Below are 20527 nucleotides of genomic sequence, written 5' to 3'. Positions count from 1 at the left end.
ATCCCAGAAAAGCAAGAGTTTGGGCAGCTTAATCAAAGACAGAGTGTTTATATCCAAAAATCTAGCCTCTAAGATGAATCAATCCAACCTTGTATCTGGGTCCCATGGAACATCCAACACACCCAGCATAATTAGACAGACATCAATGTTTATCAATAAGAGGAAACAGTTTACGTAAAGCTCAAAACCAACTCACGAGGCAGAGAATCACTGCTTGTAACAAGAAGTACAGCCTAAAGACTAGCGATAAAATAACAAACCATGTAGGTTGAAAGGAACTTCTCAATGTCTCTCAGAATCACCAAATGGTTGAGGTTGGAAGGGACCTCTGAGTGTTATTTTATTCAATCCACCTGCTCAGGCAGGGCTACCTTCAGCCACTTGCCCAGGACCATGTCCAGACAGCTTTTATGTCTCAAGGAAGGAGACTCCACAAGCCCCGTGGACAATCTGTGCCAGTGTTTGGTCACCCTCACAGTAAGTGCTTCCTGATGGAACACCTCCTGTGTTCCAGTTTGTGCCTGTTGCCTCTTATCCTGGCACTGGGTACCACTGAAAAGAGCCTGGCTCTGCCTTCTTTCCACCCTCCCCGCAGGTATTTATACACATGGATAAGATCCTCCCTGAGCTTTCTATGCTGAAGAGTCCCGGCTCTCTCAGCCTGTCCTCAGAGAGATGCTCCAGTCCCTTCATAATCTTGGCAGCTCTTGGCTGACTCTCTCCAGCAGCTCTGTATCTCCAGTCCACCTTCCAGCTCAAAGCAGCTCTAGTTAGAAAAGGTCACTCAAGACCATGTCCAAAAGAGTTCTGAATACCCCCAAGGGTGGACTTTCCCCAACTTTCTCATGGTAGCCTGTCTTAATATCTGACAAGCCTCGTGGTAGGGGAAAACACCAACTTTTCTCTATATCTGACTGGAATTCACATGCTCCAGTTTGTGTCTATTGTCTGTCACACTGTCGCTACACACCTCTGAGAAGAGTATGTCATCATCTTTTCTACATTGTACCTCTAGACTAGCACTAAGACCTACCCTGAGATTTCTCTTCTTAAAACCTAACAAAGCCAGTTCTCTTTATAACCATGTGCTCCAAGCTTCTATCTTGGCAGTCCTCCACTGGCCTACTCTGGTACATCAGTGTCTTTCTGGCAGCACAGAACCCAAATTAGGACATAATACTACAAACAAGTGCAAGTTGAGCAGGCAGCAAACATGGGGAAAGAAAAACTCTGAACCAGGTGGCTATGTTTTTGTTGGTACAACCTGTTGTAGCATTGTAATTCCTTGCTGCATGAGCATACTGCTTGTCCTTGCCTGCTGGGACCCCAGGTCCTTTCTACAAAAGATGGCTTAATACTCTGAGCAGAAACATGGTTATGCTTGCTCTGTTCTCCGGCCCACATTTCTCAGTGTGACAAGAGAACTTTATAACCCTTCTATTTACAAGAGAACATGTGATAGTGTTTATAGCTTTTCCTCCTGGCTTGAGCAATCCACAACATCAAATAGGTCATCAACTACATGGATGAAGAAAGAGAAAACACAGCAACCAAGCCAACAGAACAGCTTAAGAAGCAACAGAAGGCATCATTTAAGCAAGAAAGTCAGGAGATGGAGAACTCACTGTACAGTGGAATTACTGGCTAACATTTTATGTTACCAAAAAAAAAAAAAAAGAGGCTGATTACTCCCTTAAATGAAAAGTAGAATTAATTCAACAGGCAAAGGGAGCATAACACACAAACCTGAGAGTTTTTCATCTATGAAATGAAACAACAAACATGAACTGAAACAGATTAAACATGGAGGCAGTATTTCGTAATATAGAGGAAAGGAGTTTGTGGGGAAAAAATAGTCTTCAGACACTGAAACCAAAACCCAAAACTTTTCCAGGTAAGTAAACCATAAGTAGTGTCAGTCAACTTCCTTTACAGTGTGCAATATACCGCAGACATATACAGAAAATTAAGTCAATTGCACATTTGCTATACCCCATACATTTAATTATCCATACACAAGACAAGTGTATGGAAGCAAGACTGCATGAGTACAAGGCCTGAAGTAACAAGAAGGGTCCAGAGAGCTTCCACAAGTATAAATGCCATGCAGCATTTCATTGTGTACCTCCTTGGATACCAATGCTACTCTAGGCCCCAGCAAAGCACTTAACCAGCTGTGCAAAAGCCCCATGCTTCAAATGACAAAGATTTATCAGAGCTTCACATCATGAGATGCCCGCTCCTCCAGATCTACTTTCAAGCTCTTGAAGCTGCTGAAAATACTTTTCTCTCCTGACCATCCATGTTGCCTGCTGTTCAGCCCATTAGAAGTTAGTGGCAGCAGTTTGAGTACGAGGTAAGAGGTGTTATGTTCCGATTCCCTGTGGAAGCCCCCACACCATGGGTGGACAAGTGCCCCAGTAGTCCCTCTCCTGTTCCCAGAGTCAGTTCACTCTGCCTCTTTTCACTCACGAGGGCTGCCTTTTTCTAAAATACCACCCCTCACATGCTCCTTGACCACCCTGTGACTGGTTAGGAGGGCAAGCCACCCCTTCTGGTTTGCTCAGAAGTACTTCAGGTACCTCCCACTAAACACATAGGGCCACCATTTTGTTTTGTCTGGCCTCTTACGGCAGAGAGCTGTGAAGTGTGGTACCATCATACCCCACGGGCTTGCACACCACTCTGTCGTTCGCTGCCAGTTCTGGCCTCATCATTCCAACTTGTTTGTTTTGTTTGTTTACTTATTTATTTTCTGAAACCTTATTGGTCTTTTCTGGAGAGCTCACTATGAGAGAAGGCACAAGGAGATCCACCTTAAAGCTTTGACTGGAACGGTGTTCCTATGTTCTCCCTTGAATACTTCCTAGACCTCCTTACACCCTGCTGGAAGAATGAAAGGTCAAGACAGATGGTCAGTGACAATTCCCAAGGACGACACATGAAGCATATCTAATATCTGCCTCCATCTACTTTAAGCCCCATGCCTAGGACAATCCTGTGGTTAAGATCAATTTCTCTCTCTTGTTGACCAGTCAATACTCTTATGCAAAGACTGCTCACAATTCCTCAGTCCTGAAGGGTGACTTTAGCCTCAGGAGAGCTGCCCTAGGTCTAGATGACAACAGTCATTTCACCTTCCAAGAGAACATACAGACTTTTGGTTTACCTGAACTTGGAGTGACAAGCAGCTTATATCCAGTGAATTGCCCTTTGGGGGCTTTCCAAGAGATCTGTACACTGTCAGGAGTGACTACATTATATCTTAGTCTTGTTGGTGGGGACACTGCAAGTGGGGAGAGAAAACAACATTTTAAACTCAAATAAAAGGCAACAATCAATTTTAAACAAACATTAAAATAAACATATAGGAAGACAACATGGAATTTTAATGATAAAGGATGCAAGTTATTCAAAGTGTCACATACATCAGTTTATTAGTTTGTAAAATGACACCCCCAGGTGCACTACTTCCCTCAGACATACCTTTTATCTCTTTATAAAAACACACTAACAACCTAACAGCAGAGGACAAAGACAAACAGTGTTAGATGTTAAGATTCTAGTTTAGCAGGCAAAGCTGGTAATACAAATGCTCTTTGTTAATACAGGGGAATTAAAATTGCTCTCCTTGCTTATGCTGACAATATGCATTACCTAACCTCCTTTACTTCACATTACCGTGGGTGTTTCCCCACATTTAAAGTAACTCGGGGCCAAATTTTCAAAGCCTTGTGAAAACACAGTAACCAAAAGGAAAAATAGGCATGCACAGAGCAAAGGGAATATCAGCTGCCCAATTTGCAAACGTAGCCTCAGGGATTCATGCTTGCCCAGCTGCAAGCACTGCTTTGGGCTCATCAAGACTAGGACACATGCACAGGCTGGACAACATTTAGACAGGGGGCAATCTGGAGATGGTCAGTAAGTCTGACCTCTACTTATCTTGTGCCACCACCAAGGTTTCAAACAGAAGCAGCAGGTGAAATGAAAAAAAGCAAGGAGTGATGAAGAAAGATGTGACTTCACAGTGAAGTAACACACAGAGGAACAAGAGGTAACAACCCTAGGTTGTTACTGCAAGCTCAGCAATGCTGTGCCCATGTCCATTAACTGGCAATCTCCCCTGATGTTAGACTATACCCTACATGGCATTTCTCTTCTGCCCCAGGGGAGCCACATCCTCCTTCACAGCAACCAACTGAAGCACTGCTGCTGGTTGTACAGCCCGTGGTATCCAAGGCTGTCAACAGGGGGGCATCTTTATACATTTGAATAGCTTTTGGTCTGCACAGACCTAACTGACCTAGAGAGAAAGGCAGCCAGGGAAGTTATCCAGAGTCTGAGAAATAAAAAGGGTTAAAAAAGCTTAGCACAGTCCTCCACTGACCTTAAACCCTCCTCTTCTCACTACCTCCACAGCCCACTGAACTTCCTCCTTCATTTTTAAGTCCTTCAATGCCTCTGCCACTACCAGCCTTAAGGTTTCTCTTGGTACGTCCAAAAAAAGAAGGGAAATTATCTGAAGCGGGTGGGAGGAGCGGCAATTTCTTTGCTCCAGGGCCCAATATAGTTGACTATGCCCATGCCTGTGGTTTCTTGGTCTACTACATATTATAAGTCAATAGCAGTCATGGCATTTCCGAGATTTAAGGATTACAGCATATGGAGCATCTGAGTCTAGAGGCAGAACGTGCTCTCCAGCAGTCTCTGGCCTCTCTATTTGCCCTGCTGCAGTCAATGCAGCTCTGGCAACAGCAGCAGCCAAGGACCTGTCCTTGATTGATAACTTTTTCCTACTTGTTTCTTTTTCCAAGAGTTTGCAGAAGAAAGAAGGAAAGAGGCAAGCTGTATTTTTTTTTTTTTTGACATTTAAGGGTGAGTTTTCAATGCCATCTAACATTAAAAATATTTTCAGTCTTAGAAGTAAAGTCTAGAGCTTTAATACAAGAAATTTATTCCCTGTATGCAGCCTATCAAACCCCAAGGGACAGCTTTGCCAGAGCAAACGCAGGTTCTGCTCCTCTCTGCCTCGAGGGACTTAGCACTAGAACACAGAAAAAGAGAGGATGCAAGCACCAAGAAAGCTTAGTAACACCTCTACACTCTCAAAGATTTGAGAGAACAAGCTCAGGAGAGAGGCAAAGGGACAAAGAGAGCAGGTGGCACACCAATTTCACATACTCAGCATCGTTCTGATTTGCAGCACTGGGCACACATCCAAACAGTGCATCTCCCCATTTGCTGGGCACAATCGTGTCAGACCGAGCCTTCACCCTGCCTGTCACCTCCCTCAAGTTCAGAAGAAGTGAGGCTGCAAGTAAGAGCATGTGCAGGAATCGCTGCAAATCCAAAATCGGTTCTTTGAAAATTTGGCCCCTGTACTGCAAAAATATTTCCCTGGGCAGGCTTCTGCAAGAACATTCAGCATGCTATAATTGTAATAAAATGACAGAGAATATGGCAAAAAGTTTTGAAAGCCAAGCAGACTGTAGTTATGGATTACAGCTTTTAATTCATTCTCAAGATTCAATCTGTCTTTGAGCTACACATAAATCATCATGAATTGGTGCTGAATGAACAAGAGTGACAAATCATACCTAGAAGTTTGCAAAATATGCACTTCCTTTCATTATTTATTTTGTCTAAGAAAGAGCAAATAAGCTTTTTACGCTTGCATACTGTCATTGTTCAAAATGCTACATGTTTCACTGGGATAAAGTGGTAAATTTGTATGGGGATTAGGAGGCAGAACTGAGAACTATTGTAACCAAAAAAACATGGACTGACAAAAAAAAAATCATGTCTTAGAATTTCAGAGTTTCTCTCTCCATTCTTTCTCCTTCCCCTGTCACTCCATCCGACTTTCAACTTAATTTATGAAAGCGTTTTCTAACAAAGAAGCATAGTCCTGGCCTAATCACCATCACCAACTAGGTAAATTTTGGGAGCCCCTAAAAAAACAATCACAGATTTTACAAGCAAAGAAGGACACAATCACCAGAAATTGTTCTGCTTGCTACAGATATAATGTGAAAAACTAGAAAAGTTGTGCCAGAATAGTCTTTACATAACTAGTCAATCTTCACCAGGTACTTTTTGCATCAAAAGTGACAGTGCAGGGGAATGGACAGTCCCACACAGCAATTAGCCAAAAAAATAATTTTTTCACCAGACATACTCAACTCTGTCTTAGTTGTGCAAAGACTAACACTCTGGCATAGAAAAGTACATATAATAACTAAGGAAGTTAAAAATCTAACACTTGAACAGACAACAAAATATGGATGGGAATTACTACACATTCACCAACCTGAAGAGGATATCTTTATTTCTTTGGACCTTTATTGGCTGTGGAACAAAATCTCACTTCTTGCAGAAAGGGAAAAAAATTAATCCAAGCTGAGTCAGTTAACTGATAAAAATCAGTAGCTAAAGCTTGTTAAGTGGTTCTACAGGAACGCAAAAGTGAATGGCCATCAGCAACATTAGAGCAGTCACCCAAAAGAAAAAGAGAACTTCAAGGCTTCGGTTTATGGAACCAGATAGATTAGCACTCCAAATACATTATTCTCCTGGACAAGTGGGGAAAGAGTGTTTTGAACTGTTCAGTGTTCTAATGGAAAGGAAAAATACCATAAACTGCATATCTGCACCTGTCTCAAAGGCATCCAATACTCTAAAATTGGATACTAACTAAACCTTGTGGCTTCCAATGTACTTTTGTTGTAAGAATTGAACTGAACAAGTTAATATGCATTGCAATTATATTAGTAACACATGGAAATTATTGCTACACAAGGACAAGTTTCCATCTTTAAATATAGAAGGAAAATACTTAAAACAAATCACTTTATGAACAAATGGAAATTTCTAAAGCATTTTTCTTGCCCAGCACTTTTTCATGTTCTATATAAGAACTTAAGTAGATGAAAACTGGATTTTTTTGTTGTTGTTGTTTAAGTGACATTATGTTGGATGAGGAATAAACAGCAGTGAGGAAAGAATAACTGTTGTTGAGAAAAAACTGAATGGCATTTTGGTCTATAAGGCATTTGGGCAATAAACAAGATAAAACCACGTAGCTCGACGCAGATAACTCCTCAGTTGAAAGAAATCAGTTGTAGCTTCAGGCATGTTCACTTCAGTCTCCCAAACATTTTCTCCTTTCCAAGAAAGGACATTGCACACCTTTAACCGAGCATCTTTGCCAAAGGAAGGAAACAAGCTGGAACTAAAACCAGCTCTTCCTACACCTTGACAAAGTGTAAAACTTCTTAAAACAGACAAACATATGGTTAGTGCTGTATTAAACTGTAAACAGTTAGCCAGCTGCATGAAGAGTTTACTGCAAGAGATGGCAACCTACAAAAGGATTTAAGAAGCATCTTACTAATTCAAGTGTAGCAAGAGATATTTTTATTCCTTGAAAAGATATTAGAGACTTCACATCACCTCATTCAGTAACACCGCAGTCACTTTAGGCTAAGGCAGTAGTCCACTTAGCTTAGTATCTAACTGCTGACAGCACGCAGTAGCTGATGCTTGCTGAAAGAATGTAAGAACAAGGGAAGTATTGTTCTTTATTCAGCAAGTACACCAGCTCTAGCTTGTGCTGGTGTGGTGATTGTGGAAAAACTCTCTCTGACCTTCCTCTCATTGTATTAATAGTTTGAGAGTTTTCTCCCTTACATATGACAGATTAAATCAAAGCTTAAAGAAGTAGGGTGGAAGAGTATGCTTTTCCAAGTACACAGAATTACATACAACTGTGGATGAACCTCTCTCCCCAGTCCTGCAAATCTTAACCACGTGTAGTAGGACTGAAATACACAGACAAGACTGGCCATATGCTTTGCTTTATCGGCTCATTAAGTCACAAACATTCTGGCCCTTGTTTCTGACCAGAACTGATGTGTTGAGCATTGGGAACATGTATTTCTTCATTCACCTCACATCGCCCACAGTAAGTATTGCTTCTAACATGTGTCCCTAAGTTCTGGGAGAGGCTTGTAAAACACTCACAGATGCCCGAATGTCCAAGCCAGGATGCTTCCCCAGCACTTGAGTGCCACGCAGACTGGACAGTGCTGCTGCTTGCACAAGTCAGAAAGCCTCACGTTGCCACCAGTCTGTGCACGCTCATGAATAATGCATTACACAAAAGTCTTTAGAAGAGCCCCAGGATCACATTCTGCTCCCAGTTATGCCTAGGCAACCTCATATCAAAGGGATTAAGTAAACATAATGTTGAGAAAAATGTCTTTCTTCAGGAATCATAAAAAAATGACTGGCATTTTTCCTCCCTCCTTCCCCAAGCAGTATGATAGATTTCCTCAAAAATCAAGCCACCGTCCATCTGATCCAACAAGTATTTAAGCCTAACAATCTCAGCAGAATTTTTTAATATCCACAAAGGAGATTAAAATAAAAAACAAAACCGCAGAAGTAGTCTGTGACATTTACCAGTACTGTGTAATACTGTATGATCTAAGTGTTACATTAGCTACTGTTCCAACAAAGAAGAAAAAAAAAGTATATTCCATACAAGCTTAATATCAAGGCTGGTCCTTCAAACTGACTTGATTCCATAAAGGGCAATCACAGCAATTTCTGTTCAATACTTTTGGATAAATAAGAGTTTAAAAAGTCCTGTAAAATTCATTTTGAGGCACCCGAACTTGAAAAAAGAGAATGATTTATGCTATTTGAAATACAAGGTTCCAAAAGCATATATGAACACGTGATTCTTCGTTCCTTGAGATCAACAGCAAAACTCCTGCATCGTTTCAGTAATACTGGGTCAACAAACTAGTAAGAGGAAAGTAACACTTGCATTTGGAATAAGTCTATTTCTGCACATCAGAGTGATCTAGTGAAAAGCTTCATCTTTTTATTTAGCACTTACCTTGGCCCTGGGCATCACTGATGGAGTAAATTGTGACAGCTAAAAATGCCAAGAGGACGCAGCTCTGTACCTCATACCAACAAGGCATCTTTTTCCCCTTGATGAACACAGTATCAGCGAGTCTGAAAACACACAGAACAGAAATATTTATTAAACCTGTAAATCTGAAGTATAAACTTCAATGAAAATTGTGGGCTAAATCTGGATTCCATTGAAAAAGTAATTAGTATGGGTTTGCCATGGACATCAGTGGAGCAAAGATTTCATCCTGGAAGCAGCTTATGAACAAACTGTATTTTACTTGACAAGGACAAAGAAGCACATTCAAGGCACCGATCAGTTCTAAAAATTGGTCCCATGCAACCAGAAAAGTGTTAATCCTTGCATAGAATATATTTGCATTGGAAGTTGAGTTTGCTACGCATAACAAGGCAAAATGGCTATCTCTGCAGAATTCAGTGTTGCAAACACCTTACGAAGGCACCTGTGGAAGAGAATTCTGAATATCTAGATAAAGTAGGACTTCAACTGTTATCTACTCCATATCTAGAACATCCCTTTCTTGGTGTTTTAAGTCATTTATTTCATGGCTCTGCAATTAAAAAATAAATAAAATAAATGATAAGTGACCAGCAAGCCTACCATAAAACATCAAATATGCTTACTTCATCTCCCCGGTGAACTGGGGTCAGCACAACTGAGCAATTTTGCACATCATCTGTCAAAAAATGCGGAAATTTGTTCTGAGGAAATGCAAATCCTCCTCTCAACGTCCTCTAGCGCCTACTCTGTTTTTCCTATTTTTATCTTATTGAGATCTCTGTTGTACTATGTGGCACAGTGACTGCAGCAGACAAGTCAGAAGGCATACAGAATATCAGCTCAGTAGTAATTTTATCTGTAGGCAACGCCATGGTCAAAAACATCTAACAACCCATTAGGAACATCAGCACTTCAGAGTGCAGCACTGTATGATCACTGAAGGTAGTTCTAGGTGAACTAACTGGGTTACAGAAAGCAACTTGGGTGCCAAAGTTCAAGTTCCAGATGGGGTCATTTATCTGCCCAAGAAGCTGGGTTAAAAACAGCACAAAATTCATTATCTGGACTTGGCTTTTAATATTGGCCAGTAGAGTTACTCAACATACATAGAAGCACCTCCCAAGACACATCATGTTCATAACATCATGCTTTTGAATGTTTATCTATTACTCAACTTTACTGTGCTAGTTTTGGTCAATTTTCTGGGATAGGAAGAAGAATTTTTGCTGCCCTCTCCTGTTAGTATTATACTGGAAAATTTCAATTAATTTTCTCAAAGACTCAGCATTTGAAGATTCACTTTGGTAAACTTTGGTTTAAACTTTGCAAGTCCCTCCCTTTTACCTCCCATGTCATTTTCTCTAATATCCGCAGGATACCACCACTTAATTTACCTTCCCCATTTTCACTGTCTTCTGAGGAAGGTATATTGCAAGTGGTGCAACCACTACCTAAGAATACGAAAGGCAGACTGAAGTACCTCATTGAACAGATGAGAGGATAACCCTACATCTCCTTCTCTCTTGTAAAAGATACTTACAATCTACCATAGTTATCCCAGTCCTTGGTAAGTCTAATGTCACAAATCCCAATCACGGATGTTTAGTATGCCATCCTCAAATTATACAGGTGACTCCATCATTTGAGGTTCTATCCCCACAGGGGGTTACTTAAGTTTTCGCCAAATTATCAGCAAGTTCCACACTACTCAGATACCTATTTTGAATACATCTCTTACAGCATGAATCTCTCAAGACAGAGAGAAATGACTATATCTAATAACCAAACTGTGCACCTAGAGCTGAGGTATTGCTAGGCTTGGTTCTTAGGACACATCCTCCAGAGAGGATTCAAAAACCCAAGCAAAGTGCCCAGACTTTCTACTACAAAAACACAAGGAGTCGAACATCCAAGGACTGGATCCAGATGAGCCGGCATCAGCAGGCAGTTGCCTAGAGACAGGCAATAGGAAAAACAAAGAGAGCTAAGTCCTAAACAGCACCCCTTGTGCAGCTTACATTGTATATCAAAGCTTCTCCCCACCTCAGGAATACAACCTGAAGTGTGTAAATGTTGACTCTTCAAAGGACAATATGCAACTCATTCTTCAATTCAGTCATCACTATGTGTGAGTTTCTTTCCATATAATAACCCAGATATTAAAATAGTCACTCACAGTGGTGGCTCAGCTCCCCATTTGCTAGATTTGATATAAATCCTCCTCCCAGATAAGGGCTATAAATTCTGACTGACATGCAATACTGTGTAGGAACACTCTCTCCTGCTCCTTTTAGAGAGCAGCCATTGCACAAAGAAGGTATGATTACTGAGAGAAACATAACTGATACTGGTTAAAACAGCCTAGGCACAGGCTGACTTCTGCGAAGACCAGCTCCTCAGGGTTCCCTCCAGGAGGAAAGGCACACAGAGGCAACCACGAGTCTGCAGCCACCTTGTGGCTGACACCATCAGGGAATCTGAAAAACCATCCCATTCTCCCTGCTTTTTATGTATTTCTCCAGTGTTTGGCGGAACAGTTATCCGAGTGAATAACTCGGAGAGCAGAAACCCAACTCCAGGCTCCCCTTCCACACCAAGAGCCTGGCTGATGAGCCGACCCCTGCTGCTCCACGTGCACTCGCTGCTTTGGTGGCTTCGGCTCCTGTCCCAGCAAGGCTTACACACCACAGGCTGCCCGCAGCATCTACACAAGCCAGGCAGCCAGTCACCTTCTCCTGGGGGACGGACCTGCCTTTGAGGCACCCCAAACCTGAGGTACAGCCACCCTGCTGTGGCAAGACCCTCCAGAGGAGCGCCTTGTTTCTGGTGCCAGTTAAACTCAGCCAGGGAGCAGGGCCCAAGCGGCTCAGCCAAGGAACAGGTCTCGAGGACCAAGCAGTTCAGCCCTGAGGAAACCTGCCCAAAGCTGCAGCACCTTCACACACCTGGCTGGCCGTAACGTCTCACTGCAGCGCTTAGAGCCACCCAGCAGCATCACAGCCTCAGTGAGACACCAGGGGGTTATAACCCATATCGTGGTGGCTTATTAGGGTGCAGCGTGACACAAGTTTCTTGAGCCGACATCCCACAAGTAGGAGTGAGACCAGCCCCAGGGCTGAGGGCTCTCGAGGTGCACCCTGCTTCTTGCAAACCCCTCACTGGTGCCACCAAGCCCCCTATTTTAAGGCAACTTTTCCCCTTTTCAGTTTAAAAAGGGGTGCAGCAGGGGGTGTCTGTTGTCCCCACCGAGTTGGGGGCAGAGGGGGAGGAACGGGACCCCCAGGAGACCCGGGCGAAGTCCCCTCAGCACCCACCACCCCACACGGCGGGGCCGCCGGGGCAGCCCCGTTACCGGCGGGCACCGGGACAGGGGAACCGGGGGAAGAGACCAGCCTGGGGCCGCTGGGAGAGTGAAGGAGGGAGGATGTGCCCAGTCGGACCCTCAACTTAACGTGCGTTTTCTTTAATAAATTCTAATTATCCTTAAAAGTACGACTTTTGCAGTTTTTAAGGGGCTCCCCCTCATGCTCGACGCTTCTGTCCCCTGCTCCCAACAGCCTCGCCCGCTCCCTGCGGCTCCGCTCCGGTCCCCGCCGCCCTCCCCCTGGCTGGCCCCGCAGGTGGCTGCGGGACGCCCTCCCTGCGCCCGGTGAAGCCATCCCGGACTCGGAGCCCCCAAGGGACTCAGAGCCAGCCCCTGCCCGCCTCGCCCCAACCCTCCCGGGGCAGCACCGCGGAGCTCGCACCGACCTGGGCGGGCAGCGGCGGGCGGCCGGGACTGGGGGTGCTGCTGCGCCGCGCCGCTCCCCTCCGGCTGCTCTTCCCCTCACAGCGCCGCATCCGACGAGGAGGGAGGGCAGGGAGAGGAGGCGGGCAGTTATAGAGCTGAAGGTGGAAAGAAGGGGGGAAAAGAGGCGAGCACCGGGCCCGCCAGCCAGCCCCCGCCCCCGGGCCCCTGCGCTGAGGCGGGAGGGTGCGGCCAGGTGCGGGAGGGGCCGGGCTGGGCCGGGCCGGGCCGGGCTTCGCCTCGCAGCACCCCGCTTCTCCTGTCAGGGCCACGGTTCTCCCCTCAGCACCGCGGTTCTGTGGTGCACCCTGCTTCTCCTGCTAGCACCCTGCTTCTCCTGTCAGCACCACGGCTCTCTGGTGCACCCCCATTCTCCCCTCAGCACCCCAGTTCTCCTGGTGCACTCTGGTTCTCCTGGTGCACTCCAGTTCACCTGCCAGCACCCCACTTCTGTCAGCACCCCCCTTCTCCTGTCAGCACCCTGCTTCTCTGCTGCTCCCCCATTCTCCTGCCAGCACCCCGGTTTTCCTGCCAGCACCCTGCTTCTCCTGGTGCCCCCCGTTTCTCCTGTCAGCACCCCAGTTCTCCAGTGCACCCCACTTCTCCAGGTCCTGCTCCTTCTTAGCTCCCTCTCCTCCTCCCGGAGTTGCTCGTTCACTTCGTTATCAATGATTTAAAAGGTGCCTGCCCCACAGTGTGGCTAGGAATGCTATTCCCCCAGTGCTGGTTACTGTGCTGATGGATGATTAATCAGGGAAATATTTATAATAAAGTGTTCCAGTGCTTGTCTGGCTTAGTACAAACCTTGATTAAAAGCGCTGTAGTACATGAGCGCATTTTTGCCATCTATGTAGACACAGCAATGGGGAAGTGGAACTGCAGAATCTGTATTCATACACAAATTTGATTTAGCTCACAGTATACTCCACTGAATTTACAATTAAGGCTACTACTCATGCAGTTTGTAAGTCCCTAGAATTTAAGAGGTGAGTGAAAATACTCATATCAATGTGCCTGGTCATCTGTATAAAATTACAAATGAAATCACTGAAGGACTGAAGTTAAGAAACAGGAGGCAGAAGTGAAAAGAGAGACGTGCATCACTTTCTTCACATAAGTGGGACTCCCTTTGAGGGAAGAGGAACGCAGTAAGTCTTGAGGAGTTGACTGTGTCTAAACTCCATAAAGCAGGACCTTCCGTGGCTGGGTAGAGTTCCCAGTCCTGCAGGCTCTTATCCAAAGTCACTGTGCACAGATATCTTTCTATGGAAACTACAGAAGTGTTTAAGCTTTAAAGACACTTAAAGTCCTGTTGTTTCATATAGCAAATGTTAAAAAGCATTCCTAGATGTTGTTATTCTGTGGTACTGCCAGGTGTGTGCAACAGCTAATGCTTTGTACTAGCCAAGAAGAGAGTAGCTTGCAGGGTAATGATTCCTCTGTGGCCATAAAATGTTCAGCTCATTGATGCTAAATGTGACACATTTTATATCAGTCCCTCATTTATGTACTTCGCTAAATAATAGTCACCAGAAGACAAGGATGTAGATGGATAAGTCTGTTTGCAAAACCCTTGAAGACTTTGTAAATGCAGAGAGATAAATCAGCCTAATCCATGACTGCTTGCTGGCTCGTGTATTTCAGGGCATGACAAGGAACAGCCTGCCAAAGGGAGAGTCTGGCTCCCTCCCTCTTTTTTTTTTTTTTTTTTTTTTTTTTTTTTCCTTCCATGAATTTGTAGTGCAGTATGCAAAGTGCATGAGCACCATCCTGTGGCTCCATCTAGTCAGGAAGCCACACTGAAAAGTCCTGATAGATTTCACCGACCAGCAAGTAGATTCTGAACACACTGCAGCCTTCACATAAATTAATAAGTTAATTTTGAGTCACCAATTTGCATCAGGAACTAAATTAATATTTTACATTTATGAAAAGTATGTGCTTTCAAGGGTAACTCTGCTGATTTTTCTTGTATCAGTTTAATTTTCCCGATTCACAATGTTATTTTTTACACCACTTGTTCACCTTGTAAAGGATTTCCTGCTTGTTACCATTGAGCTTTACTCAGGTTGCTCTGGAAAGCACCATAGAACTCCTTGCACAATTACAAGGAAGAGCTCATGTTGTTCAAAACTTAAAGCTAAATGTTAAAATATAATGCTTCTTTGAAGGAGATCAAATATGCTGCACATCTGGAAATATATTAAGAAATACAGTAAGATCACAGTGGTGACATTTGCACAGTATTAATGTGCAAATGATTTACCAATGGTTCCTTCTTGTCTTCTTTCTGGAAGAAAAAAAAAAAAAAAAAAAAAGAGTTTTCAGAAGAAATTTACTACGTGTGGCTCGGTGCCATGGATTTACTTTCCACTATTTTGACTTGGCCAAGCCTCTGTGATTTCAAAAGAGCAACAAGGATTTATAGCTGTTGTGTTTTAAAAGTATCCAAACCAACAAGAGGTTGACCATCCTTTGCTAGGCTAGTATAGATTCCACAAAATTTATACCAATAGGATTACATGGGAATTATGTTGAAAACACAGCTGGAAACAATTCCACTAATCCAACTCAAGTGCAAAAAAGATCGGAATTAACACAGACTGGCGAGCTCAAAGTGAACTGGACTGAGTAATTGAGCAAGTGAACCAAGAAATGAATCACTGTCAGCAGAATTTGTGGGATCTAAACAGCAAGCAAGGTAATGGATATCTTTGGTGGCTGTGGGGAAGAATTACTTTAATTAGTGATCCTCTGTTTTTTAGAATATCTTCTGCTTTTTAGGATTTACTTAAAATATTTCACTGTGGTTTTTTTTGTTTGTTTGTTTGTTTTTTCCAGTATAGCAATGAATGCAATACTCATTGCAGTGTCTTTTTTTTTTTTTTTTTTTTTTTTTTCACAAGACTTTCAGAAAATGAGAATGTCAAGTTTCAAGGACATTTTTAAATTGCAAATAATTGAAGCCTAATTAGGTCTTGTATTCTTTTATTACAATGACATTTTTAAAGGTGACTAGTGTTTTTACCTCCTAAACTAATATCTCTTTGTAAAAGATGTACATTCTTAAATGCCCTCTCTCCTCCAGTAACCAAAACCTCATCACATTCAATGTTGACTATAGAACATGTATTTGTGTGACTAGAGCCATTCCCTAGGTCTGACAACAATTCCTAGATTTTCATTTTTCTATTAAAAGAACTAAAGAGCATAAAGGCAGAGGTAGTACTGGAAGTAAAGCACAGCTGAATTTTCCTTTAAATTTTTGTAGCTCTTACTAAATACGGTGGTACATACAATGCTCTTTGGAAGGTACTTTGCCAAGATCAGTCTGTCAACACTTGAAATAATTAAGTGATTTATGCTGAGAGATTGGAGAAGGACTCAGGACTGTATTCTTCCCAAATTAAAAAAAAAAAAAAAAAAAAAAGTAATGAACATTGTAATTGTGATACAGTATCTTAACATATTAGCTATGCTTGCTTCCTTAAGTTTCTTGTCTTTAGTAGTTGAGACAATTTCATCATTATTTTGTGATATAAATATGCAGTGAAATGACTTCTGAAAAGGTTAGCTATGTTTTGTGAAATATTTTTTCTATTGACTTTTTAATGCAACAGCTGTTTCTCTGCTATCAGCCTCACAAATGTGGCTTTTTCACAGCTCTATTTTCAGGCAGAAACTGTCATAGAAGTCCAGCTTTCCTTCATTATTGGTTGGCATGTCGGATGAGTCATTTTCATTTCCTTGATACTTTTTAGAAGATTTCAGTGCTGTCAGCACTTTGGTGAGCTTCTAGGTTTATTCATCTGAAGTTTATTACACATAATGAGGTAAGTGAAAGGGATACGTAGGAAGTCTGATTGATGACATGGCCGTTGAAGTGTAACTTTTCAAGTGTACAGTTGGTCCTGCTCTTTCAAATGTGCAAGAAAGGGAGAAAAGCTGGGAAAAGATGAGCAAAGAGGTAAGGAAAAATACAAATATTTTTCACTCATGCAATTTTCTGTTTGTCTCTTAGTATGATGATTGCAGAAAGTAATGTGAAGCATGGAGAGTTTAGTGTTTGGTTAGGTTAGTTCTTCATTCTGCAGTCAAATCAGATCCTTTTTTGTTTTATACAGTGAGATTCATCTATCCTGGGTTTACACTTCAGCATCTGAGCCAGGTTGCCTGGCCAGTGCTGAGGAACAGCCACATCACCTGTATGAGCCTGGAGATGTGGCCAGGAGCTAAGCTCCCTGAAAAGTGCAGCTTATCCAGATCCATTCCGGGAAGGAGTTCAGCCACACGTTACAGTCTCTGAGCAGCAGAGGGGCTGAGTTCTGCCTGCTGAGAAATTGGAGTCCCACCTGCTAATTCCTGCAGCCACAGCTTCCTCATGGCAACAGAGAAGAGGAGAAGTGACGTTATCCTCTCTGATGTACCTATGTGCTCACACAACAGCAGTCCGCTGTACCTCACTGGGCAGGGAGGGTTCGTGTGTGTTCATTCTCCTTCAGAATACAAGGAGCAGAATGTTTGAAGGAAGATTTTCCTAGTGTCCTGTCAGCAATGCTCTGGACCCATGAGGACCCCACAGGATCACAGAATCCTTGCAGATCTTGAGATCATCTAGTCCAACCCCCTGTTCAACCACGGTTAGCTAGAGCAGGTTGACCAGAGCTATTTGAGTTTTGAGTATCTCAAAGAATGGAGACTTTACAGCATCTCAGAGCAACCTATTTCAGTGTTTAATCACTGTCATGGGTTGTTTTCTTTTTTTTTTTTTTTTTTTTTGTTTGTTTTTAAAAAAAGTGCTTACTTGTGCTGAGGTGGAATTTGCTGGCTCATGGTTGGCTTGGTGCCTACCATGACCCCCAGGGCCTATACTGCAACACTGCTTTCCGCACACTTGACCACCAGCATGAGCTGGTGCCTGGGCTTATTCCTCCCCAGAGGCAGGACTTTGTGCCTCCCTTTGCTGAATTTCATGAAGTTCCTGCTTGGCCATTTCTCCAGCCTGTTAAGGTCCCTCTGAATGGCAACACAGCCCTCTGGTGTATTAACCATCTCTCCCTGTTGTGTATCTTCTGCAAACTTGTTCGATGCACTCTCCACCATCAATCAGTACATTAATGAAGATTTTAAACAGACTAGCTCCAATATCAACCCCTGGGGTACATCACTACTGGCTGGCCTCCACCTGGACTTCACGCTGCTCTTCACAACCCTCTGAGCCCAGCAGTCCAGCCAGTTTCAATTCACATCACTGTCCACATATCTAGCCCATACTTCATCAATGTGCCTACAAGGACGTTACAGGAGACGTGTCAGAAGCACTACTAAAGGAGGTAAACATCAGAGCAGCCAAAATGCAAGATCCATAATCACCGCTCCCATCTGCTCCCAGACTGCGTGCTGAGACTTTATCATCAACCAGCCTGAGATGGGCAGATCCTGGGATGCTGCCAGCACCGAGGCAGGGGCATGCAGAGGGAAGAAGACAGAGCAGACTTTATGGTACCTGGATCTACCACCAGCTGGAAATAAGGCACAAGTATGGCTTTAGACTGGCAAAGGCGAGCACAGATTTATTTCCGCTGGGTAATGCTGTGGTGCAGATTAAGTTGCAGCCCACCAGTGGTACGATCTGGCACAGCAAGCGAGGGGTTCACCGTGTCTAACTGAATAAGCAGAAGACCTACAGATTCTGGCTGTCTGTGCCAAAAGTAATTTTCTTTGGAATGAAATCCAGGCTGGAATGGATATTTAAGCCCAGTAGGAGCTGGAAGCAATACCATTGTGGTCTCTGTAATATATACCTTGAGTTATGAATATAAGAGATGTCTGCAACAAGAATTCCTTTCCAAATGACATGTATCATACCTGAAAGGAGCAGAGCTTCTCATCTATGTCCTGCTGAGCTCCTGCCTGAGCTCCTACCCGGTATACTCCCGAATGCTACAATTACACCTCTGCAGGCTGCTTTAGTCTGCTTTAAGCACTTTTTTAAGTACACGTGTCCACCAGAGTAAAATTCTTAACAAGAAGAGCCAGATTTGTTAAATGCTGCTGATCTTGGTTTTCTATCTTGTTAATTAATTTATTAATGATAATTAGTTGATATATTACTATAATTGGTTATTTTTAACATTATTAATTTTAATTAATTTAAAACTATTAGTTTTCTCTTTTTTTAAAAAAAAATGCAGTTTTAAGGAAAACAAGCCTGTTCATAAGACTCTGAAAAATAATTACTGAGTCGTCTCCTAGAATATCGCATGGCAACACGCTGTTACGTTTTGCAGCTAAACAAACACCTGAACAGAACTCTCCTTTAAGACAGAAGTTTTTGTTGCTCACAAATTTTATTCACCAAAACTTTTGTTCCACTTTAAACCATTGTCTATGTTTGCTGCTCTTGTTTTAAGGGTTTTAAAGTGGATGAAAAAAAAATCAGAGTTGAGTGTTTTGTTCCTCTATGCATATTTAAGAATTACAACTGGAATTTTCAAGAACAAACCTAGTTTCCCTATTTTTATTTAAGCATATGTTAAACATATAAAGTTAGCTTTCCACAAGTAAAATACTGAATTGACCTTAACAGAAATTTTGTGAAAGCAAAGTGCAACTATTTTGTAGTTGCTGAAGAAAAAGCCGTTAGTCTTAAAATATATATATATATAGCCTGTGTTTCAGATTAATTTTATAGAAAATGGAGGAAACCAAGAGAAATATTAATAGTTTAACTTGTTGAAAACAGCTCAGTAAAATTGCCCCCATTCAAATACTCACTAAAGAGATTCGGTATTGCTTCTACTTTTATATGTCAGGGGCATTTGAGCAGCAGAAATAACTGTCAGTGAATTAGTCCAATAAATGCCAACACTAAATATCAGTATAGTGGAAACCTCACTTTATCAGGTATGAAGAGGAAAATTTACAATTTCAACCTTTTTTTTTTTTTTTTTTTTTTGGTTGTGAAGCAGTAACAGACGGGGGCAGTCTTGGACAAAAATGTTGTTTGTGCACTGACAAAGCTCTGTATTGCTAGTTTCTGAGTATCCAAATTCAGGCACTGTGTCTGTTAAAAGAGACCACTTCAATAGTCTCCTTTTTTTGATCTGTATTGTAAGCGTCAAGGAATGAACAGTTGTGAAGACCTTTATCACTCAGCTTTATCACTCAGCTTCTGAGGAAAAGGGCTCCACTCAGCCCAAGGCAATTTGTAGAATGCTTCTTCTCACAGGAAGAGGTTTCTATTAAAAAAAAAAAAAAAATCATTGCACAATTTTTCAGGCCTAAGCATCGTTTGATCACTGGAGATTTAGTCCACGGAGCCCTATTTAACAGTAGCTTCTGAACACAACCCTCAACTCCCTCTGGAAGCAGCAGAGATTTCTGAAGTCTTGACAAAATCTAAGAAGGAAGGTGCAGGACAAATTTCCTCCCTGTCTGGAAGGTGGCACCATGGGACAGGCTTGGGGTTACTGCCAGCATTGCTGAGAGGTACCTACACCCCAAGGATGTGTGCAGCTGTCCTCAATGAGCTCTCCTAAGGCTGACGTAGCCATTTGCTGGCTCAAGATTTGCCAAGAATTGCTCGGATAAAGACAAGAAGTAGGCACATTTTGGGTTCTGCACACGCTAGCAGAACCAGCTCTCTGTGTTGCGTGTGCACCCAGGAAGTGTTTGGACACTTCCCATTGAACATGATCTAAGGGCCTTAAATATGAAACCAAAAATAACAGGAAACTACACAGGAGGAAAGCAAGCTTCTGTTACTCGCCTTGAACAAATAGCTGGGA

General features: G+C 42.7%; 1 protein-coding gene across 5 annotated transcripts in view; it reads right to left on the bottom strand.

The window, feature by feature from the left end:
* Nucleotides 1-12991, bottom strand: part of COL14A1 (collagen type XIV alpha 1 chain) — a 127554-nt gene extending 114563 nt beyond the window's left edge. For 3 of the 5 annotated variants that reach the window (XM_035318050.1, XM_035318052.1, XM_035318054.1), the window contains exons 1-3: nt 12701-12991; nt 8909-9030; nt 3170-3286 (exon numbers count right to left, since the gene is read on the bottom strand). In XM_035318050.1, the coding sequence (XP_035173941.1) occupies nt 3170-3286; nt 8909-8996 (205 nt within the window). In that variant the 5' untranslated portion in view covers nt 8997-9030; nt 12701-12991. The remainder of the gene's footprint in view (nt 1-3169; nt 3287-8908; nt 9031-12700) is intronic. The other 2 variants (XM_035318051.1, XM_035318053.1) reach the window with 1 other exon arrangement.
* Nucleotides 12992-20527: the final 7536 nt, after the last annotated feature.

Source organism: Oxyura jamaicensis, chromosome 2 (assembly GCF_011077185.1).
Source record: "Oxyura jamaicensis isolate SHBP4307 breed ruddy duck chromosome 2, BPBGC_Ojam_1.0, whole genome shotgun sequence".
Taxonomy (NCBI): domain Eukaryota; kingdom Metazoa; phylum Chordata; class Aves; order Anseriformes; family Anatidae; genus Oxyura; species Oxyura jamaicensis.
Note: the sequence above shows the minus strand (reverse complement) of the source record. Positions and strands in the feature narration are given on the sequence as shown.